Source organism: Peromyscus californicus, unplaced genomic scaffold (genome assembly GCF_007827085.1).
Source record: "Peromyscus californicus insignis strain IS unplaced genomic scaffold, ASM782708v3 Scaffold_5__1_contigs__length_169319896, whole genome shotgun sequence".
NCBI lineage: Eukaryota > Metazoa > Chordata > Mammalia > Rodentia > Cricetidae > Peromyscus > Peromyscus californicus.
Window position 1 is genome coordinate 86,581,692 of NW_026294573.1, and position 25,077 is coordinate 86,606,768.

Below are 25,077 nucleotides of genomic sequence, written 5' to 3' on the forward strand. Positions count from 1 at the left end.
GCATATCTCCCAACCCATAAATCTTATGTCCTTATCAAACATTCAAGGTCAAGGCTCTCCTTGTGAAGCACCAGGTTGCTTTTCTGCCTACCCCCACCTCAAAGCCTCCAGATCCAAGCTGCCACCTCTCCAACCACAAGCTAAACCCACTGCTTTGTACTGCACAGCCAGCCCCCCCCCCCCCCCCCCCCCCCCCCCCCCGCCGTGAGTGCAGGAAGAAACTAGGGTAGCTACAGTCCGGAAGGGACTCCTCCACAAAGCCCCTGACAGTCCTCCACCAGGAGCTCTTAGGTCACAACCCAAGTGAGGCCCCACCCATTGCCACCCCATGGCCACACCTCCAGACCCCACTGATAATACTCACTTTGGCTCCAGGCGGGCCAGGTGGGCCTGGGTTCCCGTATGGCCCAGGAGGACCCTGGAAGGGAAGAGAGAGAAACAAGAGATGAAAGAGAAAACAAACACCCCACTTCCGACAACACTGCCGACACCATCCTGCTGCCCGTTGTGAGCTCCTTCCTCAGCCCCAGGTGAGCAGCTCTGTCAGCTCAGCGTCCTCCCGAGAGGGGAACCCTGGGATTCTGACCCTGCATGAGTACGCCACCTGCCTTATCCCATCATCCCCTGAGCCTAGGTAGGTGCCAGCACTACCCCTGCTGTGAAGATGAGCAAGCCAGTACTCAGAGGGTGCTCAGGAGGCTAAGGACAGAGCAAGCTTGGACCCGACCTGTCTGAGCTCAGGGTACACCCTTTGCTCCTGGACCGTCAAGCACCACACTTAGCTACACTTTTTCTCCAACCTCCAGGTACTTTCTCTCCCTGGCCCCAGCTGTCCCCACCATCCAAGTAGAATGTCCTGTCCATCTACCCCTCAGCAGAAACTAGACCCATCCTCAAGGCTTGAGTCAGGCCATCTCCTTCAGAGAACCTTCTAGGGCTACTCTAACCCAAGTGACCTCTCCCATTAGACTTTAGCAGAGCCTTTGGGCTGGGACTCTATGGAGGGTGGGCGTGGCCCCTCAGGGTCAGAGGCGCCCTCCTAGGTTGGATCAGAGCCCTCCTTTTGACCGCAGGCTCCAAGGCAGGGTCCTCCTGACATGGCTAGAAGTTGTGCCCAGACAGTTCAAGAGACTTGGTCAAGGTCACACTACAGAGGGGTGAGCATGCGCAAGTGGAGTCTTCAGATGCTGGCTGCGGACTGTTCTTTTCATGCACTGTACTGTTCAGGCCATCTTCCAGGCCCCTGACAGCTGGCTTCTTTCACATCCACTTCCTGCCGTAAGGATCCATCCACAGGCTTCCAGCCCAGCAACGTACACCAGCAGAGGTGGGTCACGCCTTAGGGCCTTTGCTCAGAGGCAACAGTCAGGAGTAGACGGGATAGGAAGGGGCATCTAGAGAGGTCCACTGGTCCCTGGTCCCACCATGCTCTCGAGGCCTCGAGCTGATCCCTCTTGCTCATCTGCTGACTGTGTCTAGTGTGGCTTCCTCCCCTCCTTCTCTGAACCATCCCCCAGCTGTGGCCTGTCACATTCAGGCCAAGGCACCGCCTCCTGTATGGATGCCTAAATGGGACCCTTCCCTCCTCTGAGCACTGTAGGAAGGAAGGGTGTCCAGAGAATTCTCAGCCTGGGGAATTTAGAGTACTATGTGCAGCCCTCCCGACCCCCCTCCCCACAATCTAGGGGTAGAACCTGAACAGGTTAGGACCTGGTCCAGGTTCTGAGTCTCACTCTGTCTGCACCCTGCCCCTAGCCTCTGTCTCCCGATCTGTCCATGAATACCCCCAAATGATGAGTCTCTAAGGAGTCTGGAAAAGCTCATGTGTTCATCCTACCAAGGTTCTGGGGGTGTAACCAAAGTTCAGGCTCCATGGGGGGGCAGTGAGGAAGGATCCTTGATGCCCAGCCCCCTTCAAGGGCCAATGGAGGTTCACAAGGTCAAGAGCAGCTGCCTCCCCTGACCCTTTGTCTTAGTTGTGCCACACACACACTCACACACACACAGAAACACACACATGCACACACACACAGAAACACACACATGCACACACACGCGCGCGTGCGCGCACGCACACACACACACACACACACACACACACACACACACACATGCACACACACCCTCTCATAGCTGTCCCATCTGCATCCTCCCAGCCACTGCCTCTGAGGCGCATAGTTGATAAAGAGCCAAGCAGACTCATTCCATAAACGGAGCTTCTTGGAACGGTGACTGGGGGGCTCGGGGATTCCCCATCCCTCTGCAGGCTCAGGGAGTGTACAAGACCACAGAGCTCTGGGTGATCTCAGGTAGGACCCTTCCCCTTCTGGGACCCAGAGCCGCTGGGTGTGCAGAGGCACCAGGGTTGTTTAACCCAACATCCTGCTAGCTGTAGATTTTAGTAGGATCTACGGAACTTCCAGGGTAGACCCAGGCTGAAGAGAGCAGGGCAGGTAGAGAACCCGAAGCATATCCAAAGAGTCATCTGAGCTGGAAGGGAAACTCCGAGATGCAGGGTCCTGATCCCTCAGGTAAGGAAACTGAGGTCAGGAAGAGGGATGGACTAGACTTCCCTAGGTCAACACAACTTCCCTGTGGGAAGCTTTCCCAAATGCTCCCCGGCACCTCTGCTAGGTATCATGTCAGGGGGACAGGCAAGCACAGCCTATCTCTGCTGTGGCCAGGACCCGCTGGTGGAAACCTCAGCACAGTGAATACTCACGAAGGTGAGTGGCCTACAGAATCAAACTGCGTGGGCTCAGCCCTGGCTCTGGCATTTCCTCTGACTTTACCTAAGGGAATAAAGGAATGAAGTCACCTGGGGGAATCAGAGCTCCGGGTGCATGGGTGTGCCAGGCAAACTGCTGAGGAGCTCCAGACAGGGAGAGTCATCAGAAAAGGGGGTGGTGTCTCATGTGAGCCACAGACAGAGGACTTTGTGCACTGAGCAAGGCTGGCGAAGTTTGGGAACAGGGGTCAGACTGCCTGGCCCTGGAACACTAGGTCAAAGTGCAAGGTCCCGACACCTGTGTAGTTCCCAGCTCTGGGCATGCACCCCAGCAGGCTCTGCAGCCAGGAGGAAAGGCAGATCAGATGGAAGGTTCCAGAGTCCTGGGCTCAGGAGGACACAGCCAGGTCTGGAAAGAAACAGGGCCCAAGTAATTGCATAACCAAAACCAACTGCTGGGCTTGGAGCTAAAAATATACAGCAGGCAAGTTTCCTCCTCGGGTGCTTGCCTGGCCCTTGGCGTGAGAAAGGCTCCATCAGCCGGGGCAAGGATATGAGCACTGTTGGTCCCAGCCCAGGAACTCAGCACTTCTCCAGGGTCACAGAACTGCTCTGTCAGACCCCCCAGGCCAGTATGGCCCGGCAAAGTTGGGAGGCACCCCAGGGTCTCTTCTTCCCACACTGGGGTTTTCCAGGTGAAAGATCTGCTCCTGCAGATGGACTTCAGGAGTCCCTGCCCTGGGTCACAGAGGGTGGAGCAAGTCAGGGTACAAGATACCATGGTTGTTACACATACCATGTCCACCCCCAAAGACAAAATAGAAAATGGGTCCAGAGAGAGGCAGGGAAAGACCTGCGGATGACAGCGGGCTGGGGGCTCCATGGGCAGTGGGATGCATCTAGAACCCCAAAGGACAATCAGCACACACCATCACTTACCCGAGGACCTCGTGCACCGGGAGATCCAGGTAATCCCGGCAGCCCAGGGGGACCCTGAAGAGGAAATAAGAGAGTGGGAGGCAATGCTGACATACAGCAGAAAATGCAATCAGTCAGTCAGTCAACAATCCTGTACAGAAATTCCAGGCTATGAAGAGGAGTCCCCTGAGTTCTCTGCCTTGGGGAACTCATGCTTACTGGGGTTTCCAGGCCTTCTATAACTAACACCTGTTCTCTCCCAATTTATGAAGCCCCGTCGCTTATCAGTTTATCACTCAGTTAGCTTGTGAGGATGCCATCTCCTCCAGGAAGCTTTCCTTGACCATTTCCCTTTTCCTTTCCTTGGGGAAATGTCTGTTTGGAAGCCTGGCTCTCTCTGCACATGGCAGTCTCCTCAAAGGTGCTAGCACAGAAGATGAGTCACCCTACCCCCAGGGCTCAGCCAAACATCTGATAACACAAAACAGCAGGCAATTTCAGAGCCCAGCCAAGTTCTCTGCAGAGTCAGAGCAGAGAAGGGGACTTAGCCAAGGTCACACCAAGCATCCTAGCACCACAGAGGGACAGTGGAGCACAAAGGGCACGCGCAGAGGCTTTGAAACAGCTGGGCCTGAGTTCAAATGGCCTTGGCCCCACTCACAGCTCCGTGTAGCCAACTTGTTACTCTGACAACCCGGCCTGTATAAGGGCCACAGTCCTTTTGGATTACTTGAGGACAAGAGACAGTATGTGTCTACTGCCTTATGTACCACAGAGCCTGCACTTGAAATGCCCATCTGTTCCCCCATAGGGTCCAGCATCATCACAGCTCCAAAAAAAAACCTGCAACAAACCCCCATACATCTCTCTTGTCTCCTCCAGTCTAATCCCCAGACACATCCTTGTTCAACAATATTCAATGGCTCCTCATTTCCCACGAGAGAAAGGCCTGGCCCTGAAGTGACCCAGAAGCACCTGCAGGGTCCTATAATGGCTCCCTTTGCAGGAAAGCAGGAGTGGACTGACTAAGCCAGAGGCCGGGCTTTGCATCCTGATTGTAGCGCTGCATACTAGGACCCTTTAAAATGCAGGTAGTGACTAATGACCGTCCCTTCCACCCCAAAGAAGAAAATGAGATTAGCAAGCGTGCATGCAAGAGACTGAGCCCAAACCCCTCAAAGGCAGCCAGGCTTTCGAGGAGTGTGAGGCCTGGGAATTCATTTGTTTCAAATAACCGTCCACGAGATTCCAGGTTCCCTGCCCAGAGTTAGAATCGGTGTTGAAAACTGAGTTCGTTCTGGCTGGCAGCAGATCACGCTCTCACACTGGGCAGCCCGGCTAGGCTCCACTCAGCTTGGCACGCTGGCTTGTGAACACTCCAGGGCTTGCTGTCCCTGAGAATCATAGCCCAGATCCAGACAGTTAGATACCACCAGTTAGTCCACGGTCACTGGACAGTCCTATGAGAGGAGGAGGAGCACAGCGTGGCCTCAGGCAAGTCCCAACCCTCTCTGAGCCTTTGGGTGCCTCCAGCCAAGCCAACAGTACCCTGCTATCCATCCGGTCCACGTAGATTTGGGACTGAGGCCAGGCCATCTCCCTCTTCTCCAGAGTACAGCATGGGACAGGGGCTCACACAGATGGAGTGCCCTGCTATTCCAAGAGGTGGCTTTGTGCCAGCTGCTTCCACTCCCTCTTCAAGCTTGGGTTTCTACGGCTGTCCAATGAGGATAATAATAGCCTGTCGCCACAGATAACCTATAAAACGTGCTAATTCTCGTGCCTGGCATAAAGTTGACGCTCCAATAGCATGAGTTGTTATTTCTGCTAGGCAAGCCCCTGGGACTTCCTTATTCAGGAGTTTAAGCTACACACACACCCGCACTACTGTTTTGGGGAGAGCAGTGTCTTTTTCAAGTAGACCCTCCTCCTTGGCTCAATTCTCCCAGGCAGGTGACACACAGTTGGAGGGAAATGCACTGCGGGAGGGACCCTGAGCCCTTTCGATGCATTAAAAAAAAAAAAAATCAGAGATGGCTCAGAGAGGTAAAGTGACTTGTTCAAGGCCACACAGCTAGCAGGAAGCAGAGGCTGGACAAGGCAGGCCACTGGGCTTGCTTTCTCATCTCAGGCAAGTCCTTCACAGACAGTGCTGGACAGCTGTCTCTAACGAACCATGTGGCCTGGCCTAAGTCCTCCCCTATGCGATCACCTGGGAGACGAACGTGCCCAGTCTTCCAGGTACTGGCATCTCCTGAGTTGTAGGGACTGGAGTTGGGGGTATCAGGCGAGAGAGTAATAAGACCATTTCCATTTGCCTGGAAGCCAAGGCCGGACTCCAGTGGACCCTGATGAGGCTACAACTACGGAAGCCTAGAGGCAACCTCTGGATATTTCTTCTGGAGCTCTGGAGCAGCTGGGCCAGAATCTGACCTCACTTAGCACATCTGTTCAGCATACCCCAGTACAACTTGGGGTCTAAAGCTCATCTTGGCAAGGTCAGACTATGGCCTGGCTCCTGACACAGCAGTCCAAGCCCCTAGCTGAGGCATGGCTACCACCTCCATCCCACTAGCCAGAGGATTGGACCATAGCCACCCAGCCCAGCTGCAGACATGCCCCTGGCATACTCAGCATTCACTTTGTTGGCTAGGGTAATGGTGGGTGCCCTTGGCCCCTCTGTTCCATCCCAGTGAGTCCCTGCTTTTGCACAGTGGAAAACGTGGCTGTTTCTTTCCAGGCCCATAGCCTGAGCGGGGGAGCCCAATGAATCATGAGCTGGGGTGGGATTTTTCCACTCCACACTGCAAACAAGGAGGCCTCTGAGAGGGCTCGTGTGGGGGAGGGGCAGGGGCCCCCGCAGGCCTGTCTCTGTCCAGGGAATGCAGGAGGCCTGGGCCAGGGTGCATGCACACACACAGAGCCTTGGCAGCATGAATCAGCCCTGCAGGCTTCCTCTGGTGTCCTGACCTCCCAGAGCCATTCCAAGGGGATCCTGCTCTTGAACAAGACCCCCCCCCCTCGCCTTGTGCTAGCTGCAGTGAGGCCCTGCACAGAGTCAGACCTGCTGGCATCTACCCCTGGCAATCAGCAAACAGGGAGGCATTCTACAGGCCTGAGTTCTGAGGGACCTGCATCCAGGCCTGAAGGTGCTGCTGCTCTCTGTTGGGTCACCTCAACCATGACCTCCTGGTCCCTGGGCTCCTGTTCTGTGCCTGTCCCTTGATGAGACCATGGATGTCTGCAGAGCACCCACCCTCTGTGATGGGACATAACTTCTCCATGGGAACCCAGCTGTGTGGTCCTGAGTGACCACACCTCCCCATGCCTCCAGTCTCAGCGAGTCCAGCTGCAAAATGGGAATGTCATAAGCCATTTTCTGAGGTCATGGGTGCACTCTGGGCAGATCCCCCTCTGCTCCCCGAGGCCACCTTCCAAAGGCTGCCCCCCTAACTCCTTGGCTCTCCTCCTTTTGGGGGCGCAGGTATCTTTCCACTCCACACTGCAAAGGGGCTGCCTGCAGGAAAAGGGGCAGCTTCCCTGCCGTTAACTCACTACTGTGCCGTGAAGGCCTGGGTCAGGGATTCAGTTCGGGCTGAATGCTGGTAACTCCTTTCCTGTCCCTTCTACCTGGAGGTCATCTGGGCATGACAAGGAATAGCCATGGCTGCAGAACGCTGCTGGCTTCTCCTGTGCTTCCCAGACCTTCAAAAAGTTCCTCCCAAAATTATACAACCCTGGAGAGTTAAGTCTTACTGCATCTCCAGTTCACAGAAACTAAGGCTCAGAGAGGTTGAGTGCCCTGCCAGCGGTCACACAGCACAAAGCATCTAGGAATTTTATCACCACTTGGACTAGGAACAAAAACATCCAGGTTTTTCAGATTACAGGATGAGCGTGCTTCTTAACGCCACACAATCTTGTCACTTCTTCGATAGGGGAGTTATGTTTGACCTCAAGGATCCTGGCCTGGCAATCAGGACAATCTGGTCTTTGCAAGGCTCAAATTCATTCATATTTATGTCAGAGATCTTCACTGAATGCTGCGGCTCATGTTTTGGCCTGGTCTCCCCAAGGACACAGAAGTACGCGCATTATCAGAGCAGCAGCCTCCTAGGCATGTGGCTCTATGCCGTTCCTTGAACCCTGGCCTCAGCTAGACAACTCTGCCTCATCTTCTACAGGCAACCTCATATCCTCACCTGAGAACCACGACACATGTTCATCACGGCCCCCTTCCAGGCATTGCTTTCCAACGCCCATCCTAGAAGGGACTCCAACCCGAGAAAGGAGTAAGAGAATTCCCCTAAAGTCTCCGGTACTCAAGGAGACAGTCCCACAAGCTTCTTTACGGTGACAGATTCCTGGACACCCTCTACTTGACAGGTGGAAGCCACTACCCCATGCTACAGAACCAGTTCAGAGGAAGTATGGAGCAGAAGCATGATTTGAACCCAGATCCACGCATCCCCAAACCCAGGGAGCACGGCCTCCCTCTGTTATGCTCAGATCCGGGAGAAATGTGAGGGTAAGGTGTGTGTCCATGTCCCCACTACCTCCATATCCATATCTAGGGAAAAGAAGTGGCCGTGTGCCACCTGCCACATGGTGGGCAAAGACCCTAGTAGCGTCTTGGTTCCTAGTGGAGAGTTCCAAGCTGGGGAGTAGGTGAGGGGTCAGGGACAGAATGGAGAGTGAGGCTGGAATGGCACCATGCAGACTGATGTCCCTCTCATCCCTAGCCCCTGCAGGAACATGCCGGTATCCTCGCTCCAAGCTCTTTGCCCACCCACCTGTTTGCTCACCTGTGGCAGAAGATGACCACACACCCTGTCTCAGGGGGCCTAACTACCGGGCACTAGATACACACCCAGAAACCTGGCCTGCCGTCTTAAAGCCAAGCGTAAGATTCTGTAGCCCTTCTTCTGAGGACGAGGGCAAGGCCTGACTGTCTCTGAAACCTCCCTCCTTTCAGCCCTGAATCCAGAGCCTCTGAGTGGACCCTTAGCTGGGGAGTAAAGGGATAGAATGTTCTGATCTCAGAGTCTCGATTCCAGAGTCCAGTCTCAACTCTGCCTCCTATGTGCTGTGCAAACTTGGGCAAGGGCAAGTCTCCTATCATGTCACCTGCCCAAAGAGGAGCATTCAACTAAAGAATCCCTGAGCATCCATCAGCTGAGCATGTTGACTCCAGGACCTCCTCTGATAATGAGGAAACTCAAGGATGAGATTGGCAGACTGTGAACCACAGCCCCAGACCCCAGGGAAAAGGGACATAGTTTACGCATTCCACAGGCCCAAAAGACAGTCTACTTGCTAAAAGCCCACACACCCAAACATGGCCCTGTCCTCTCTCCACTCCTGGCCTGGAGAGGGTGGTTCACCTCCTTCATTCCGTTGTGGTGCACCACAGAGACCTGTCACAGGAGGACAGTTCACCTCCTTAAGCCTATGCTTCCCAGGCCTAGAGTGCACAGCACGGGAAGCTGAGCTGTCTGAGCCAAAAGCACCTGGGCCAGGATCAGGCTGGGTGCAGAGGTTCCATGTCTTCCCCTCCAGATCCCTGGATCCCCAACTCCAGACTGCCAGTTTGAGAACAACGGGAAAATTGAGCCGAGAGCTGACCTAACTGTGGAGTAATGTACACTAGTTCCATAAGCTTCGAAATATGGTTATAATGAGCAGACTCTGTCCCCTTGGAGACGGGCTGGATAAATATTATTCCTAATGATTATTAAAACTCATTAAGTATGTTTGCAAGACCCAGGAAGTCCCAGCGTCTGCCACTGTCTCCACAATGCAGGGTGCCTGACCCTGAAACCCAGAGCCCAGTAGGACACCTGGCTCTGAGGAGGGGGCAACCACTGTACCGTGGCCATTGCCAAGGTCAGAGCAGGGGCGTGAGCCTTCTAGAACCCCCACCCTACTGCTCCCCGCCTGGGTGGACTGGCCTTGAGCCAGGGAAGGTCGTTGGCCCTGGACACAGTCCCAGGCGAGCCTCCGCACATGGAATGCTTTTTCTTTGTCTCTTCCTTGTTCCGTGACCCACCAGGCCCTTCCTCATCTTCCACTCCTCAACTAGGGGTAGACAGTCAAGCATGGGTACCAGCCAGGCAGATGACACATGCCAATGAGAAGGCCAGCTAGGACGCTCCAAGGAGAAGTGGGATCATGGTGAGAAGAGGCCACCCGAGAGTCACCATGCCTCCTACCCTCCAAAAGAACTGAGTGGACTAGACTTTCCTATGAACCACCCCACTTTTTCAATGTCAGTAACTACTAGACTGCATAAAAAGAAGGCTGCATGTGCCAAGCCAAATACATCCCAAGCTACTCATCCGTGACCTCTGTCCGCAGCTCCCAGACGGGCGCACAGGCCAGCAGGGCCACATGGGGAGCTGTTCGTCAGCTCACTGTGGTGACCCAGGTCCATCAACTACGGTGTTCCTGAAGCCACAGACCCTTGACACTGGGTTAGCAGCGAATTACCTGGGACCTGAGCTAGCTAAAACTCAGGGACTCCTACCAAGTCTGCCCCAAGGGCTCACAACTCTGCCCTAGGACATGTGGCCACTGAGACAGTAAGGCCAAGGAGTTGGGGACCAAACTGGCTTCCTCCCCCAGGGTAGCTCTTTCCTCCCTCATCCTTACCAGGGGGTGTGCTCTTGAACCGAACTGCCCCACAGACACCCACTTCTGCACCAAGTAGCATGCAGACCCTACCCAGTCTTACCGGCAAGCCACAGTCTCCCTTGGAGCCTGGAGGCCCCATCAGCATCGGGAAAGGTGTAGGGTCAGGCAGGTGGAAGAAAGGGAAGCTGCTGCTGGTGGGCTGGGGGCTGGAGGACAGGAGGTGAGCCGGGGCAAGGACCAGGGCTGGGGAAGACAGCTGGCTGGACTTGGTGGTCAGGTCTCTTGGTGGGGTGTCCCTTGCTGTCTTCTCAGGGCTGGGCGGCATGGGCTTCCGGGGGCTGCTCTTCCGTCTGGTTTTCTTGGAGGCTTCCAGCCCTGTGAATTTCTTGCTTCCAGCAGGAGTTGTAGCAGAGTCACGAGCGGGAGGAGCCATTCTAGGATTTCCAGTGCCCAGCAGAGCAGGGGCTGTAGCCAGTGTCCGAGAGGCTCTCGTAGAGCCCAGGAAGGGAACAGGGGACTGGGACACAACAGTTTGCTGAAGAGTTTTAGGGGCACTGGTGAGAGCCAAGACTGGCTTGTTGGCCCGACTGGTCATCTTGGATTTAGCCTCTGCTGCTGTGGGAATAGTAGACTTCTTCGATACACCAGCAGTGGGTTGCAGGGGCCGGGGGCTGGGTGCTAGAGGTCGGGGTGTCACGAGGGTCTTCTGGACAGGCCTGACAGTGGGACCTGAGGCTCTGGAAGGTGCTAGGTGGGAGGTGCGGTTCACTGGCTTCTGGGTGGGTAGGACAGGCTTTGTGAATGAAGGGACGGCTGTTTTCTGAGTTGGATGGGGACTTTTCACAGGGGTGACTGAAGGGGCAGAAGCAGAAGGTTTGGCGGGGGGACGCGTGGTGGGGGGACGCGTGGTGGGACTAGTGGCTGTGATCTGTAGTGGTTGGGCAGCAGCTGGATGAAAAATCCTGGTGGAACCAGCCAAAGAAGCTGAAGGCGAGGGGAAAGGTGTTTTCCTGGCTGACTGCTTGGCAGGTGCCAGTGGTGTCTGGGCAGAGTTGTGTTGGGAGACATCTGGGGAGACAATCCTCAGGGGCTTGGTGGGCATGGCAGGAGCCATAGTCACCATGGGTCCCCTGCCTACAGGCCTGGTCCCCAGGGTTGCTGGGGCTCTGGTCAGGTTCCCCAGGCCAAGCAAGGCTGGTTCAGGATGCAAAGCAAAAGCTGGGCCCGAGTCCCAGGGGAAGAGGGCTCCCTCCTGGGGACCATATGTGTCCACCTGTCGGCACCGCTCTCTCAGGTGGGCACAGTAATTATGAGCGACCTGCGCCACGGGATGGATGCTGAACTGACAGAGTGCACCTTCGAACTGGACAGCACGAGGGTTCATCTTCCCCAAGAGAAAGGAGCCCTGGGGGTCAAGCGTAGAGTCCCTACGGGAAGGCAGTGGGACAGGTACCCTGTGCTGCCCACAGGCGGTCACCAACGTGACCGTGCGGCCACGCAGCTCTAGGGCCAGGTGGTGCCAGCGCCCATCATGCACATCCAGGTCAAAGGTCACAGATTGCCGGGGACCCAGGTGGACGAGTGTCCTGCCGGGAAGGAACTGCAGGCCCAGCTGCAGCCTGTGCTTCCTGCTGCGGATGGCGAAGAGGAAGGCATGGTTCACGCGGTGCGAACAGAGGCTTAACACCAGCGCCAACTCCCAGCCCAGGGTGGTGGGAAGGACTGTGGCTGTGGGGGCCTGCAATCTGGCCCGCTGCGTGAAGATGAAGCCAGATGGGAAAGGAATAACACCGGGGGGTGCGGGGCTCCGGCCACCCCCGGCCTTCGTCCAGCTGAGGCCCAGCCGCTGGAGGACATCCACATCTGAGAGGGATAAGATAAGATAGGATGGTGAGAGCTCGTTCCAGCTCAGGCCACAAGCAGCCACCTGGGAATCTGCTCATTCCCCTGCCCAGGGACCTACCCCCAAGCTGAGGTGTCACATTGCAACCGGCTGTGACACACTGCAACCTTGCATCCCAGGGTTGGGTTGCATGCTCCTGTCTGCCTTCCTGGGTCCTTCCTGGATCCACACCCTCAGCTCTACTACTTCCTAACCCTGTGGCTCTAGAGCCTCAGTCTTCCCATCTGTCAGATGGAGTCATATCATAGGACCTATTGCAAAAGGACGTTGCGATGATTAAATGGGCAAACGCCCTGGTGGCAAAGGAACTAGCAATCTGCACTGTCAAATGACAACTGCTGCCACCAAAAGCAAGGATGCCCACCAAACACCAAAGAGCCAGAGATGCCCTTCTCCTCTGCTTCCAGGAAGCAATCCCCTTAGTGATACGTCACTGGAACTCAGTCAGGAAGTCCAGGGAGCCTGGCGGGTCTCACCACCTCATCAGAGACACACCATCCCACCCCAGATCTCTGGCTGGAACAGGCTGAGGAGCTGGGCTCTGCTCTCAGAGGGAGCTAAAACTCCACTGAGCCTTCCTCCCAAGTAGCTTCGAAGGGCACGGAGGAAGTAACCCAGGTACCCATGCAATCTCCGTTCTGCAGCCAAGCTTACAGACATCCGTCCGTGGTCTAGCCAGTTCCCATCCTTAGTAATTACGTTGGCGGGGCTTCCCAGAGCAAAGGGAGGGTTTTTGGCGAGAACAATGCAAATATGCTCTCCATGCATGTGAACCTGGTTCTCTTAAGCACCTTTAAGGCGGGAACTCAATGATCCACACTGTATGCATGCATTAGATCTAACGATCTTCTGGGCTTTTTGAGACAAGTTCTCCCCATGTAGCCCAATGTTCATGGAAAGAAAGGCATCCTGACCCACTTCTCTGGGTAATCTGATCACTTCAGCTATCTGAACTGCCAGCATCTAAAAGGTGAGCTGGCTCCTGACCTCGACCTCTGCAGGGAGCCATCAAGTGCCTCCAGAACTTCCGGCTATCTCTAAAGCTTCCATCTGGGCTGAGGTCTGGGTCTTGAGACTCTAATATTGCCCAGAGCACGACCACAGGCCACGCTGGAGCCTGAATCCAGCACATGACATCTAACTGGTCCTCACCTGACAACCATGAGCAGACGGATGGACAGGTGGGTAGATGAATGGACCGACAGAAAAACAGGTGAATTGAAAGACAGATGCACAGAGATGGATGTGGAGAGAAAGACACAGATACACAGAGATGGATGTGGAAAGACACAGATATATGCATAGATGTGCAGAGATGGGTATGGAGAGAAAGACACAGATGTATGCACAGATGCGCAGAGATGGATGGACCAAGGATGGGGCAATGAGGAGCACCTACACGCTCATCCTCCTCATCCTCACCAAGCCCTGCCAGAGTCTCTTCCTGGTCCTCAGGCCTTCAGACAGCACAACAGGCTCCCAGTGTTCTAAGGACTCTGCACCCCAGGGTGCTGTGCCATAGCTTCATGATGGCTTAGACGAAGCTCTTCTGTAGAACCCAAATGCCTGCTGCATCACCCATAGTCCCCTCTTCCTCTCCTTTCTCACACCAGCCAGTCCCCAGCTCTAAGCTAAAACAAAACACTGCTTGTGATTTTCTTAGCAGATCTTCCTTGTTCTAGTCACTGAGATTGTCTTATCATGAAATACTAGTCACGATAAACAGCTTCAAGTGGAAGGAGCCACTTAACTGGGGAAGGAAGCCACCTGCACACCCCACGGTGCTAGGGTGCTCCTCCAGCCTCCTCTTGGCACACCCCTACATCCTTCTCTACATGCCAGGCCTCCAGCCAGGTGGCCAACCCTAGGAGAGACACAGCTGGCCAGGAGAGGTATCACAGCGGACTGCTCCCTTGTCCCCCTCAGATGGCTTTGAAACCTGATGACAGCCAGCCTCTGCGGAAACTCGGAAGCCACTAAAGCACAAACTGGGACTCCTGAAGTTTCTGGCCGCCGTAGAAGGTGGTGCTTCCTAAACCGTTCAGATGAACCAACTCACAGCGGACAAGAACAAATTGAATATGCTTACCATGCACGTGCATCCATTTTTCTAACCATCTTGGAGGCGGGAACTTGACGAGCTGTGCTACATACACCCACTGCATCTAATAATCTTTTTTTTTTTAATGAGACAAGGTCTCACCACATGGCTTAGATAAGCCTGGAACTTGGAAGCTTCCTGTCTCTTCCTCAAGTGCCAGGATGGCACGGCAGATGTGTGCCAGCAGATGAGGCTTAGAATACAGTAACTTACTCAGGGTGCTGTGCAGCTCACATCTGGGGCTGGAACCTAGGGACCCAAGCTCATCAGAGTCTCTGTTCTCAGCCACCATCCCATCCCGCACTGCTCTGAAGCTACTCGGATGGGTCCAGAGGCAAAGCAGAGCCCCATGCTGAATCCCACCGGGAGGAAAAGACAGGGGACAAGGAATGAACTGAGGGCCTGAGCCAGGGTGCACAGGCCTGCCAGCTGGCTTCAGCAAGATGCCTTTATTACATAAACCTGGCTCAGTACAGCTCCGGTCGCTCCCGCCCCCTGCCTGACTCAGGACTCTGGACAGCTGTTCCGCAAGTTCGGAAAATATGACACATGAACAAATGTTGCTGGGCAGAGAAGTCCCTTCCGGGCATGGCCCTTACCTCCCAGGGGTCCAGTTCCTACTCAGTGACCAAGTCAGGGTATGGGGATTTTCAAGGTGCCTGCTGCCTGCCCCAGAACATGGCAGGTATGGAGGAAGGAAGAGCAGTTAATTTTAGAGATGTTATGTCCACTTTGCACAGATATGGGAAAGGTCTGAGTTTCTATGGGCAGTGGAGTGGCTAGCCCATATATGCCCGGACATCTCTCCAGGGACAGCAAAAGCCAAGGGTCTAGGGATGCCAGGAGTGGGCAAAGACATTGTAGCCTCCGTGTTCCCTACAGTGGCTCTTAAGATACCCAGCAGACTGAAGCAAAGGAGGCATTCAGATCAGACTCACGGGAACAGGAGAACAGTCCTGCATGCAACCCTTCCAACCCCTCACAGACCCCAGGGAACTGGGCCCATGGTTGGCTCCATTCTCTGGATGGGAAAACTGAGCCTCTACATTCCAACTAGTGGTGTGGATGTCTGCTACCCGAGTTCTCGAGTTCTCTTCCGCCCTCCTTTGTCTCCCATCGGACAAAGAAAAGAGAGAATTACCTTCAGGAGCTCCTTGGGTGGAGGCCAGATGCCAGGCAAATGAGACCAAGATCCAGGCGAAGAGAAACCCCCTAGAGACAGGCAGACACAAATGCACAGGGCATCAGCTTCCACCCTCACACCCAGATCCGGCTAGGGAGCCAGGAGGGACGGCCTAGCCCAGTTCCCTTCCACCCTGGTCTCATACTGGAAGCCAGAGGCAAGGCACAGATTTCAAGGACCAAGCAGACTGGCTCTCGCTCCCAGCATGCTCTTGGGCTCCAACCCAGCAGCCCAGCAAGTTACCAGCACAGCTTTGCTCTTCACAGCGGGGTCTAAAACCATGTGCAAAATGTTGGGAGGTTTAGAGTTCAGCCCTTCATCGGCACTACAGCCCCGGAAGTTCAAGACAAGCTTCCCCAGGCCCCAGGCTATGGATAGCAGAGCCACGGCTGAAAGACAGATGGAAAAATAGGCTGGTCTGCTCCGAAGACCAGGGTCCTCAAGGTGCCGGTGGAAGGGAAGACCCCTTCTCAGGGCTCGGACAACAGCTGATCCCACTTGTGCTGACAGAGGAAAATAGGGGTTCGAGGATGGGGGCAGAGCCAAGCCAGGTGCCCCCAGGAGCAAACCTGGTTCCCTGTGATTTCCAGGCTGTGTGACTCCAGATGAGTCACTCCGCCTTCCTGAGCTCCTCTAGTCTGCAGCGTGGACTGACACATCCTCTCTTGCAGGCCAGATGTGGAGATTAAATCGGCTCATGCATTAAAGAACTGACCTGGCCCAGCCAGGTCCGCCCTCCCTCACCACTGCCTCCACCCCACTGTGGCGTCCAGGCATGGTTAAAGCTGCACTCAGTGGCTACTGCCATGATAGGCAGAGGTGAGGATCCTATTTCACCTTCCTGTGGGAGCATCCACTAGGACACCCAAGCCACTCAGGGCAACTGATCCCCAGGAGGGCAGAGGGGAGGCTGGGGCACGTGGCCAGAGATGGTTGAGATGGCAGCTGGAAGCTGAGCTGGGTGACTGGCCCGGTTCCTCTTCTAAGAGTAAAATCAGGCTGGTGTGCTCCTGGGGAACAGGGCAATATAGGAAACCCAGGGCTGCTGTCTGCAACTCCTGGCTCATTCCCTGCCAGGCCTCCCTACTTTCAAATCTAGTTGGAACTTTATTCAGTAGCAAGCATGACTTTGGTGCTGTGTAACACACCACCCGGGCTTACCCACCCACAGAGTTCAGAGGACACTGGGTGAATACAGACCATGTCAGTGACCTGTTTAGAAATGCATATATGATTCAAATATAGCCAATGAGATGTAGGATGATGCCTGTCAGCACCCTAGGAAAATATGTGGAAAGAATAGAAAGATTTTTCTGCCGGCCTCTGGGTGCTTTTGAATGAAGACATGCTGTTCAGAGATGCTGCCAGCCACTTGGTGTGTGAGAGGTAAGAAGTCCCATGGACACACAAGGATGGCAGAAAGGGAACCATCACGGGTGTTAGTGTCACCACCCCTACACTAATCTTTCTTGAGGTTCTTCAAAGGGAAATGACCACTGACCCCTTGTTAAAATCAGGTTGGATATAGTCTTCGGTTACTTGCAGCCTGAGGTTGACTGGATGAAAGGGCTCTGGGATGCTGACATTAGGCTTTTGACACCTTCTCCGGCAGACCTGTGCACAGGGACAGGAAAGGTGCCACACAGGCCTGCACGGTGATTGCAGACCACATGGTGTAGGAGGACTCCGGACTCGAAAGTATCTTCCCGAAGCTTTCCTCCGTGGCTCTACCTCCTTCCAGGTCCCACCCCCGCTTGCCCTTCCCAGTCTGCTGACACGGCTAGGAGCTCTCCTTTCTCCTGGGGCCAAACGTCTTGCATCTTGCTCACTGTGGCCGACTGCTAACCAGCAGTCAGAGTGCCCAGCTACACTGGCTTTGCCTTCTGCAAAGGGTAGGGAGTCCTCCGGCCATGGCTGGCTTTCAAAAGCCACAGGCAGCCCCGGTGGCCCTGGGAACTGGGGTCAGGCTATTAAGTTTTATTTGACAGAAGTCAGGGTGGGTGCCTTCAAAGGCACTTTGTGCAGATCCCAAAACATATTGTCATTCAGAGAGGCACTCTAGGAAAACAGTCGCCAGGCAGCCCGGGGAAGAGCCAACTCTGCATCCAAGCTTAGATGGCTTCCCCAGCATGCCTGTATCCAAAAAGCTCCCAGAAGTCCTGCAGACAAGAAACTGAGCACCTGACCCCTGGCACTTCTCTTCACTCCTTGAGTCTGCCAATGTTGTATCACCTGCACCTGTCTTGGATGTTTTCCAGATAACAGAGGGACACCAGGTGATCCAGAGTAGGCACAAGAGCCACATGTGTCCACCTAGGTCATTTCCGGCAGTAGGGTACCCTAAAGGGTAGATTAGAGGACACTACATCAAGTTCTCAACGGTCAGAAGGACGGCACTGGAGGTGGAGTCGAGCCTTCTTGTACTATTCAGCTGCCTAAGGCCAAGCTGCAGAAGATTGGCACAAATGCAGCTGGCCTTCTGGGGTTGGGCTTTTGTGCCCATTGGAGGCTAAACTTCCCAGTATTCATCACATCTCAGTGAGAGAAGGGTCTTGAAGAGCCCTAGGGACCAGATTCTATCCCTAACCATCTTTTTGAAGAGATGAGCCACAAGAGCCCAGAGAGAGGGGATTCGCCCACAGCCAGTCAACTCTCCCACCAACAGACCTACATTTGATGTGTTTTTCCCTGCAGGAGAAGGTAGAATCTTTTAGAGACTTGCTACTTACTGGGGACCAGAGTTCCAGCTTTCTCAGCAGGAATAGAGATGCAGCCGGGAGCCCCGGAGCCATCTCTGTGAGTAAGCTCCAGCCTGGAAAGTTGGCTGCGGAAGGGAGGAGGCCCGGCACTGTGACTACTGTTCCAGTGCTGTTTAGGCTACTGTTAATAACACTAGTGGCCGCACTGGCTCAGGGCTTTGTTCTCCCTGACTTCCGTTTCCACTACAACTTCACAGACCTTGGACATGGAGGGCTCGGACATGGAGGGGCTCCATGGCATATGGAAGATCAATGCATGAGGACCACCCCCAGAGAGGGCAGCAGGCACCCCAAGATAGGAGCCACAAAGGATAGCACTTTGGAGACACAGCCTGACCCTCCAGGGAGTAGCCGGGGGTTCTTGCCTCCTGCAAGAAGCCAGTCATTAGCTTGCCACACATAGGGCTGTTCCTGTTCAGAGACTTGGCCAGAAGCTGCCTTCTGTTTGGATGGCTTTCCCTCCATACCTGTTTCCTGGAAACACTGAAGATTCAGAAGTCCATCCCAGCTTCAACATGCAGAGAGCTCCAAGGTCCTCATGACCAGAGGGCATAGGAACCCCTGAGGCAGGCAGCCCTGTGGATGCTGCACCCAGCTGCTCTACCATGGACTGAGCGGCACCAGGGCTGACTGGGAAGGACGTGAGTCTGTCCCTACCCCACCTGCCTCTGTGGCCTCACCAGACCCTATGTGCCCAAGACAGCCACACCCAAAGTCCTTCTCCACACCTTCCACCTCCATGGGAACACACACACACACACACACACACACACACACACACACACACACACACACACACACATGGAGGTCATCCGTCTGGACAGGATATAGCCCAGAACTTGCCCATTGACTCACACGCCCATTCACAAAGCAGTGAGTACAGATACAAATAACAGCTGTGCTTTACTGAACACTTACTATGCACTAGCCCATGTTCAGAGCCCTTGCCCAGCAGGCTTCTTTAACTCTCACAAAACCTTGCCAGCTGGGAGGGCTGATGCTCACCTGGTGGATGTGAGAATGAGCAGCACAGAGGCGGGAGGCCTGGCCACGCACACAGCATAGTATACAGGACTTGAACTCAAACTGCCTGTTGCTAGGTTCCTACGCTCTGCCCCAAAGCCTGCTTTCCACTGAAGTGAGCCCAGGACGGCTTCCTTGCCCATTCATGACTGCCAGTGAACTGGATCCTCTGCATGCCAGGCCAGGCCAGGCCTTGGGGGACACCTAGAAGGTCCCTGAGCACTGAGATTGGAGGAAGAAACTACCAACAAGGTATCAGGGGAGTGTGTTGGGATGCAAGCAGAGACAAGGGAAAGCACTGAGGATGGGCTCCTTCAATGAAAGTCCCAGAAGCCGCTGTCTACCGAAGAGTGGCATGGATAAACAGGAGAGCGGACTTCTCAACGCAGAAGCAAGGAGGGGAAGAAGGATCCACGGGGGAAGGGGGTGGGGTGGGGATGCACAGCTGGAAGGTTTGCTGAAGCCAAGGTGGCTAGGAGCTTGAGGACGTATGGCCAGGAAGGCAGGGAGGCATTGGGACTGTTGGCCTGCCTAAAGCTTCGGCCTCATTGTGGGGTGCTCCCTGGCACCACCACACTGCCCAACCGCTGGCATCTGCCCTGGCACAGGGTCTCCCGGAGAAAATGAGTCACCAGTGCGCTCACTGGTGCCCTGTGTATACGAATGTGTGTGGTGGGGGAGTGGGGGAATCTCAAACAGCCAGCTTTTTCCAAGACATGGAAAAGAAGGGGGGGCCCTCATCACCCGGGCTCCAGCTCAGAGGGGTGTTTCTTGAGCGGGTGGGCGGTGCTACAACCCCAGCCAGGCTCTCCCGGGAGCCCTAGAGTCCCCGCAGGATGAAGGACAAGCCCTGTGCCTGAGCTGCATGCAGTCCACAGGGCCCCTCCGGACCGCGTTCTCCCACACACACCCACACGCAGTGACTGGATCCCTCGCTCTCTCTTACAACTTCTGCACAAGCTGGGAATCCCAGCCGCGGGGTGCCAGCTGTGTGCGGGCCCCGCCCTGGAGATTCCCGGCCCCACTCTGGCCGCGGTTCCCTGATCTGTACAAGGAGGTTGGACTTGGTGATCTCCCAGGGCCTTTCCGCTCCCACAAGCTGGCTCTCACTCCTCGCTTACTCCGGAGAGGGACAGGAACTGCAGGCTTCCCGGGAGAAGCTGGGAAAGTCTGAGGCACTCAGACCCAGGCAGACACATTCATAAGCAGAGAGGTTAGGAAAGCAGGGACGTGCAGAACCACAGAGACTGAGCCAGGAGCAAACGCCCGGACCTGGAGACCTACAAACTTGACTCACAGGACAGTGGAACCCGAGGCGTGCAAGCTTGAGACCTGCAGACATCGAGACTCCCTCCTCCTGCCCCTACCCCTGTCCCAGCCCGCCACTCTGAGTGCCGCCACTCGTCCGCTCTTCTAGATCGCCCGTCTGGCTCTGCACCGACCCTCCTCTTCGGGCCCTCTCCCCAATAGCAAGGCGCAGCCTGGCCTGGGGGCGCAGCCCCTGTTAACCCTTGGCGTCCCGCCTAGCGGGGGCGCAGGAATCTACAGGAAGCTGACGTTCCTCTGCAAGCGTCTGGCGTGGCGGGGAACCCCAGCCTCCCGTGCACATCCGAGGCGCAGGAAGCTGGGTCAGGGGCAACCATGGGCTCGTACTCACCCCCCGTGTCCTGCCGCCGCTGTGCCTCGGGCCCCCCGCGCCGATCCCTTGCCCATGGCAGGCCCCTACTTCATACTCCCGAGCCCGGGGGGCAAGTGTGGGCGCGCCCCATGGGGCCGCCAGCCCCCCGCCGCGCCGCGCCAGGCCGGCTCAGAGCGCGCTGCCCGCGCACCCCCAGCGCAGCCCTGCGCCCAGGGGCGCCGGAGCAGGCGAACGGCACGGCCTCAGCCCCGCGGGCGCCCGCGCCAGGCCCATGGTCCCAGGAGTCCGGCAGCCGCGCTCGCCCCTGCCTCTCTTTTTCTGCTTCCACCAAAAAGGAAGAAGCAAGAAAAGGCAGAGAGAGAGATAGAGAGAGATGATCAAACTTTTGGAGGTGGGCCGCTAGCGGTCCCTGGAGGCAAAGCAAGGCCGGGCGAGCCCGCGCGGAGGGCGGTGGAAGCTGCCTCCCCGCCGGCCTGGGGGAGGAGAGGAAAAGGAAGGATTTGGGGGAAATGAAGGCGATTTAAAGTCTCGGCCCGCCGCAGCTCTCCACCTTCTTCTCCTCCCCGCGCCGGGCCGCCCTCTGCTGCCACCTGCTGCCCCCTGCCGGACGCAGCAAGGGATGCAGCCTCGGTCGCCTCGCGCGACCATCCACCCATCCGAGAGGGGGACATCCTCGCCCCTCCTCCTAGTGAAGATCTCAAAACAGACACGTGGAAAGGGGGCTGCTCCGGGTTGCCCAGAGATCCATCACACTGAGGTTAGGAACTTATGATTTATGACACTAAGGGTCCTCGCTGCCGTAGGGTGGGGTCCAAGGGGACAATTTCTATTCCTGAAAGGATCCCAGAGTTCCAGGAACACAGCTGTGACCTTGACTTGGCACCTACACTTCCACGACAACCGCCGTCTGTCTTAACTCCCAACTATTAGCAGAAAAGTTGCACCCTAGATTCAGAGCTTCTGGAAGAACGCTGCGGGTGAGCGCGTTGAATGTCTTCAGCCTTCCTGCACCTTCACCCCTAAGGCCAACGAAAGAATCCCCGGGATTCCACGCGCACACTCTCGACACCCAGGCAGATTCTCAAACTCAAAACCACCGCTCAGCCCTGAGACTAAATTCCCTCTGGCTTCTAGCCTCTATAAAGCGATTCATACTGACTGGTGAGCGCGCGCACACACTCCCTCCCACAGGCACACTCCAAACACTCACACTCATTCACAGGCAGACACAGCCACGCACTTATCTGAGCTCCAGAGAAACACCCTCGGATGTCCGGATTCCGCGCAGGCTCAGACGCTACGCTCGCAGAGGCAGCCACGCGAGTACTCACACGGCACAAATGCACATGCATAGGGCACACACTCCCATATGCACAGTCCATTCACGTCCCCGAATGCACACTCCCCCTAGCACACAACCCTCTGCGAATGGCAACTTCGGGCGTGCACACAGAACTTGTGCCCACCCTGGCACACGCATGCACCTTTGCGCACTCTGAATGCTGAGCGCTCCAGGAGTCTCTGGACACTTACTGAGTCCCTAAGTTCGACGCTGGCCGGTCGGTTCTTCGGGTGCCTAACGGCATCTGTAGTCATGGGTCCCCGCAGCCCCGGGCGCGGGGGCGGGGGTGCAGTCCCCTTCCCTAAAGGAGCGCGGGGCGCAGCGGCGCCGGGAGGAGCATGGGAGCGCGGGCCTGCGCCACTGGCCCGGTCCCCCTGCGCTGCAGCCGTGGCCACTCCGTGTGCTCAGGCTCCGGCGCGAGCTCCGGGTGCGGGGGGTGGCTCATAGGTGCCGGGGCCGCGGCGGGCGCCGGCCCTTTTGAAGTCTCCGCTGGGGGCGGGGAAGGGGCGCTGAAGGCAGCCTTTTAAACCGCGGCTGCACGCGGGCACGGTCAAGCAAGGTGTCTGGTTTCAGCAAACTTTCGGAAAAGTCCCAAGTCGGAGTGGGGGAGGGAGCCACCGAACTGTGCGCGGCATCCTGCAGGGGGCAGAGCACCCACGGCCGCCGGGGGCCCGGGCACCCCCGTGTCCATTCGGAGTGCTTCACCTTCGTTTGCAAGAGCACCCCGAGGCTGTGCACAGACTGTGCCTTCTTCCAGAGAAAGGGCCTGGGGCTTCCTCGAGTTTTCCGAAGTTCACAGCTGCGGAGGTAAAGTACTTACTCCCAGTCCAATCACTGCCCGCATGTGTTTCTGAGCTGCATACTCTGTACCAGGCACATCCTGTCTTTATTTACATTTTTTTGGTATTTTGTTCAGGGTGCTTTTTTTTTTTGTTTTTGCCTTAAAGTATTGAATTTAAGTGTTAGGTATCTCGTCTACTTAGTGAGGTTGACACTCTTAGATATTTATCTCCATTACTGAGGGATTTGGCGACCAGTGATATTTCGCGTACCCACGCTCTATCCTGGCTGAGAGCCATTGTGCTATGGGAAGGGAGATGTGCTGTTATCTGCACTGAAAAGAAGGTTGACTAAGCTGGAAAGTGGTACAGAGGCCGCTGAACTCAGTACCCGACTCTTGTCCTCTGCACGTCGGAATGGTGATGCAGTCCACAGCCCTTTCTCCTTCCCAGCAGACCCTCCTTAGCCTCCCCCACTTCATCTTCTGCCCTGAGACACTCCCAGCCTCCCTGCCCCCAGCTTGGGCAAGCTTGGCCACTTTAAGACCTATGTCACGTCTGCCCAGGCTTCCTTCTTCCTCATTGCTGCTATTGAACACATCCTTGTCCTTCAATGCTCACCTGATGTAGCCAGCCACTCCACTCACACCCACCCTTGTCCACACATCACGGTGCTGTCACTGTCCGGTTACCTCTGTGACCCCACAGCCGGCCTGGAATCTGGAACATAATTGGCACTCCAAACATTGCCAACCCGAAGAAGCTGTAAAACAAAGCTATAAAACCAATATGCAGTATGCAAACCTCTGCTCTGAGGGAAGCGGGCTACTGTTAATGGTTAGGGACAAAGAAACTGCACATGGTTCTGAACACATATAAATTGTAATGTGGACAGAGAAGTCCCCAGGAACAACTTAGGGTAGAGAGGAACATCTGGATGGGTGACCTCGCACTCACCACATCACGAGGTACTCCTGCTGGCAACAGAGATAACACAAAAAGGCCATGATTGGGACTTTCAACGAGGCACACAAGGATCAGTTGAATTGTCAAGCTGACTGACTCAGAGGATGGCTAGAAACCCAGGAATTGCACCCAGGAGGAGGTGGCTTTTAGATCCTAAAGGATGTTAGATACGCCTACGGCTGTGGAGAAGAGGCATCTCCCATGGAAGAATCATAGGAATATAGGGTGGATTGCAAAAAGGTCTCAAAGAATGGGTGTGGCAAACAAGGTAGAGAAAGTCTCTAGGTCTCCCCGTTGTGAGGACACAGGTATCCAGGCAAGGAGGTGCATTTCCTCAAAGGTAAATAGCTGGCCAGTGGTGGCACCAAGGCCTTTCCAAATCTCCCCCGTGATCCTGAAATGTAATGTTGGTGTCAAGAACCAGACAGCCCCTAAACCCATGGGAAACTGTTGGAAGCCCAGAAGGATTGAAATGTGTCCATCATGCTTCACCCTCCCCATCCAGAATGTGGGTGCATGGAAGCCATTCCAAGGGTCTTTTGAACTGGAGTAGGGAGGGCTGCTCATCAGACTCATTCAGTTCAGTAAATAGTGACAAGGGCCTGCCGAACTTTGCTGGGAAGGCAGTGAGACTTGGAGGCTCTGGGAGTCACAGTCAGCTGGAAGGAAGAGACAAGGATGCTGGCCTGAAGACCGGCAGAGAAGAGACCCTGCTTCCTGCTTCTTCCCATCCATTATTTCTGCCCCACGGGTTTATGACTTACAGCCAGTCACCAGGAATAAACTACTGCCAAAGACACGGAGCCATTGTCCCCATGAAGGGGACAAGGCTCACAGCCAGCCCTCAGGTGGCATCTCTGAGGTCATCAGCCTGGAAATGGGGTAAACTGACTGGCAGGACTGTATAGGCATGTCAGGGATGAGGCAGACGACGAGAACTCCTACCTGACAGGGACTCTCAAGGACTAGATCTATGACTCTCTGAGGCACTCTGGACGTGAGAGAAGCTTTGGATGTAGATGGCATCCATGGTGAGCACGCAGTAGGCACTCACTAAATACCCGCAAACAAATCACAGAGGTGAAACAATGAACCACTCATGC

The 25,077-nt window shown here is 55.5% G+C and overlaps 1 protein-coding gene across 8 annotated transcripts in view; it reads right to left on the minus strand.

Moving 5' to 3' along the window:
- Positions 1-22,633, minus strand: part of Col27a1 (collagen type XXVII alpha 1 chain) — a 120,358-nt gene extending 97,725 nt beyond the window's left edge. For 7 of the 8 annotated variants that reach the window (XM_052717487.1, XM_052717486.1, XM_052717485.1 and 4 more), the window contains exons 1-5: positions 20,906-21,441; positions 15,425-15,495; positions 10,380-12,142; positions 3,668-3,721; positions 365-418 (exon numbers count right to left, since the gene is read on the minus strand). In XM_052717487.1, the coding sequence (XP_052573447.1) occupies positions 365-418; positions 3,668-3,721; positions 10,380-12,142; positions 15,425-15,495; positions 20,906-20,961 (1,998 nt within the window). In that variant the 5' untranslated portion in view covers positions 20,962-21,441. Of the gene's footprint in view, positions 1-364; positions 419-3,667; positions 3,722-10,379; positions 12,143-15,424; positions 15,496-20,905; positions 21,442-22,420 lie in introns of those variants that run through there. The other variant, XM_052717481.1, reaches the window with a different exon arrangement.
- Between the last annotated feature and the right edge of the window lie 2,444 nt (positions 22,634-25,077).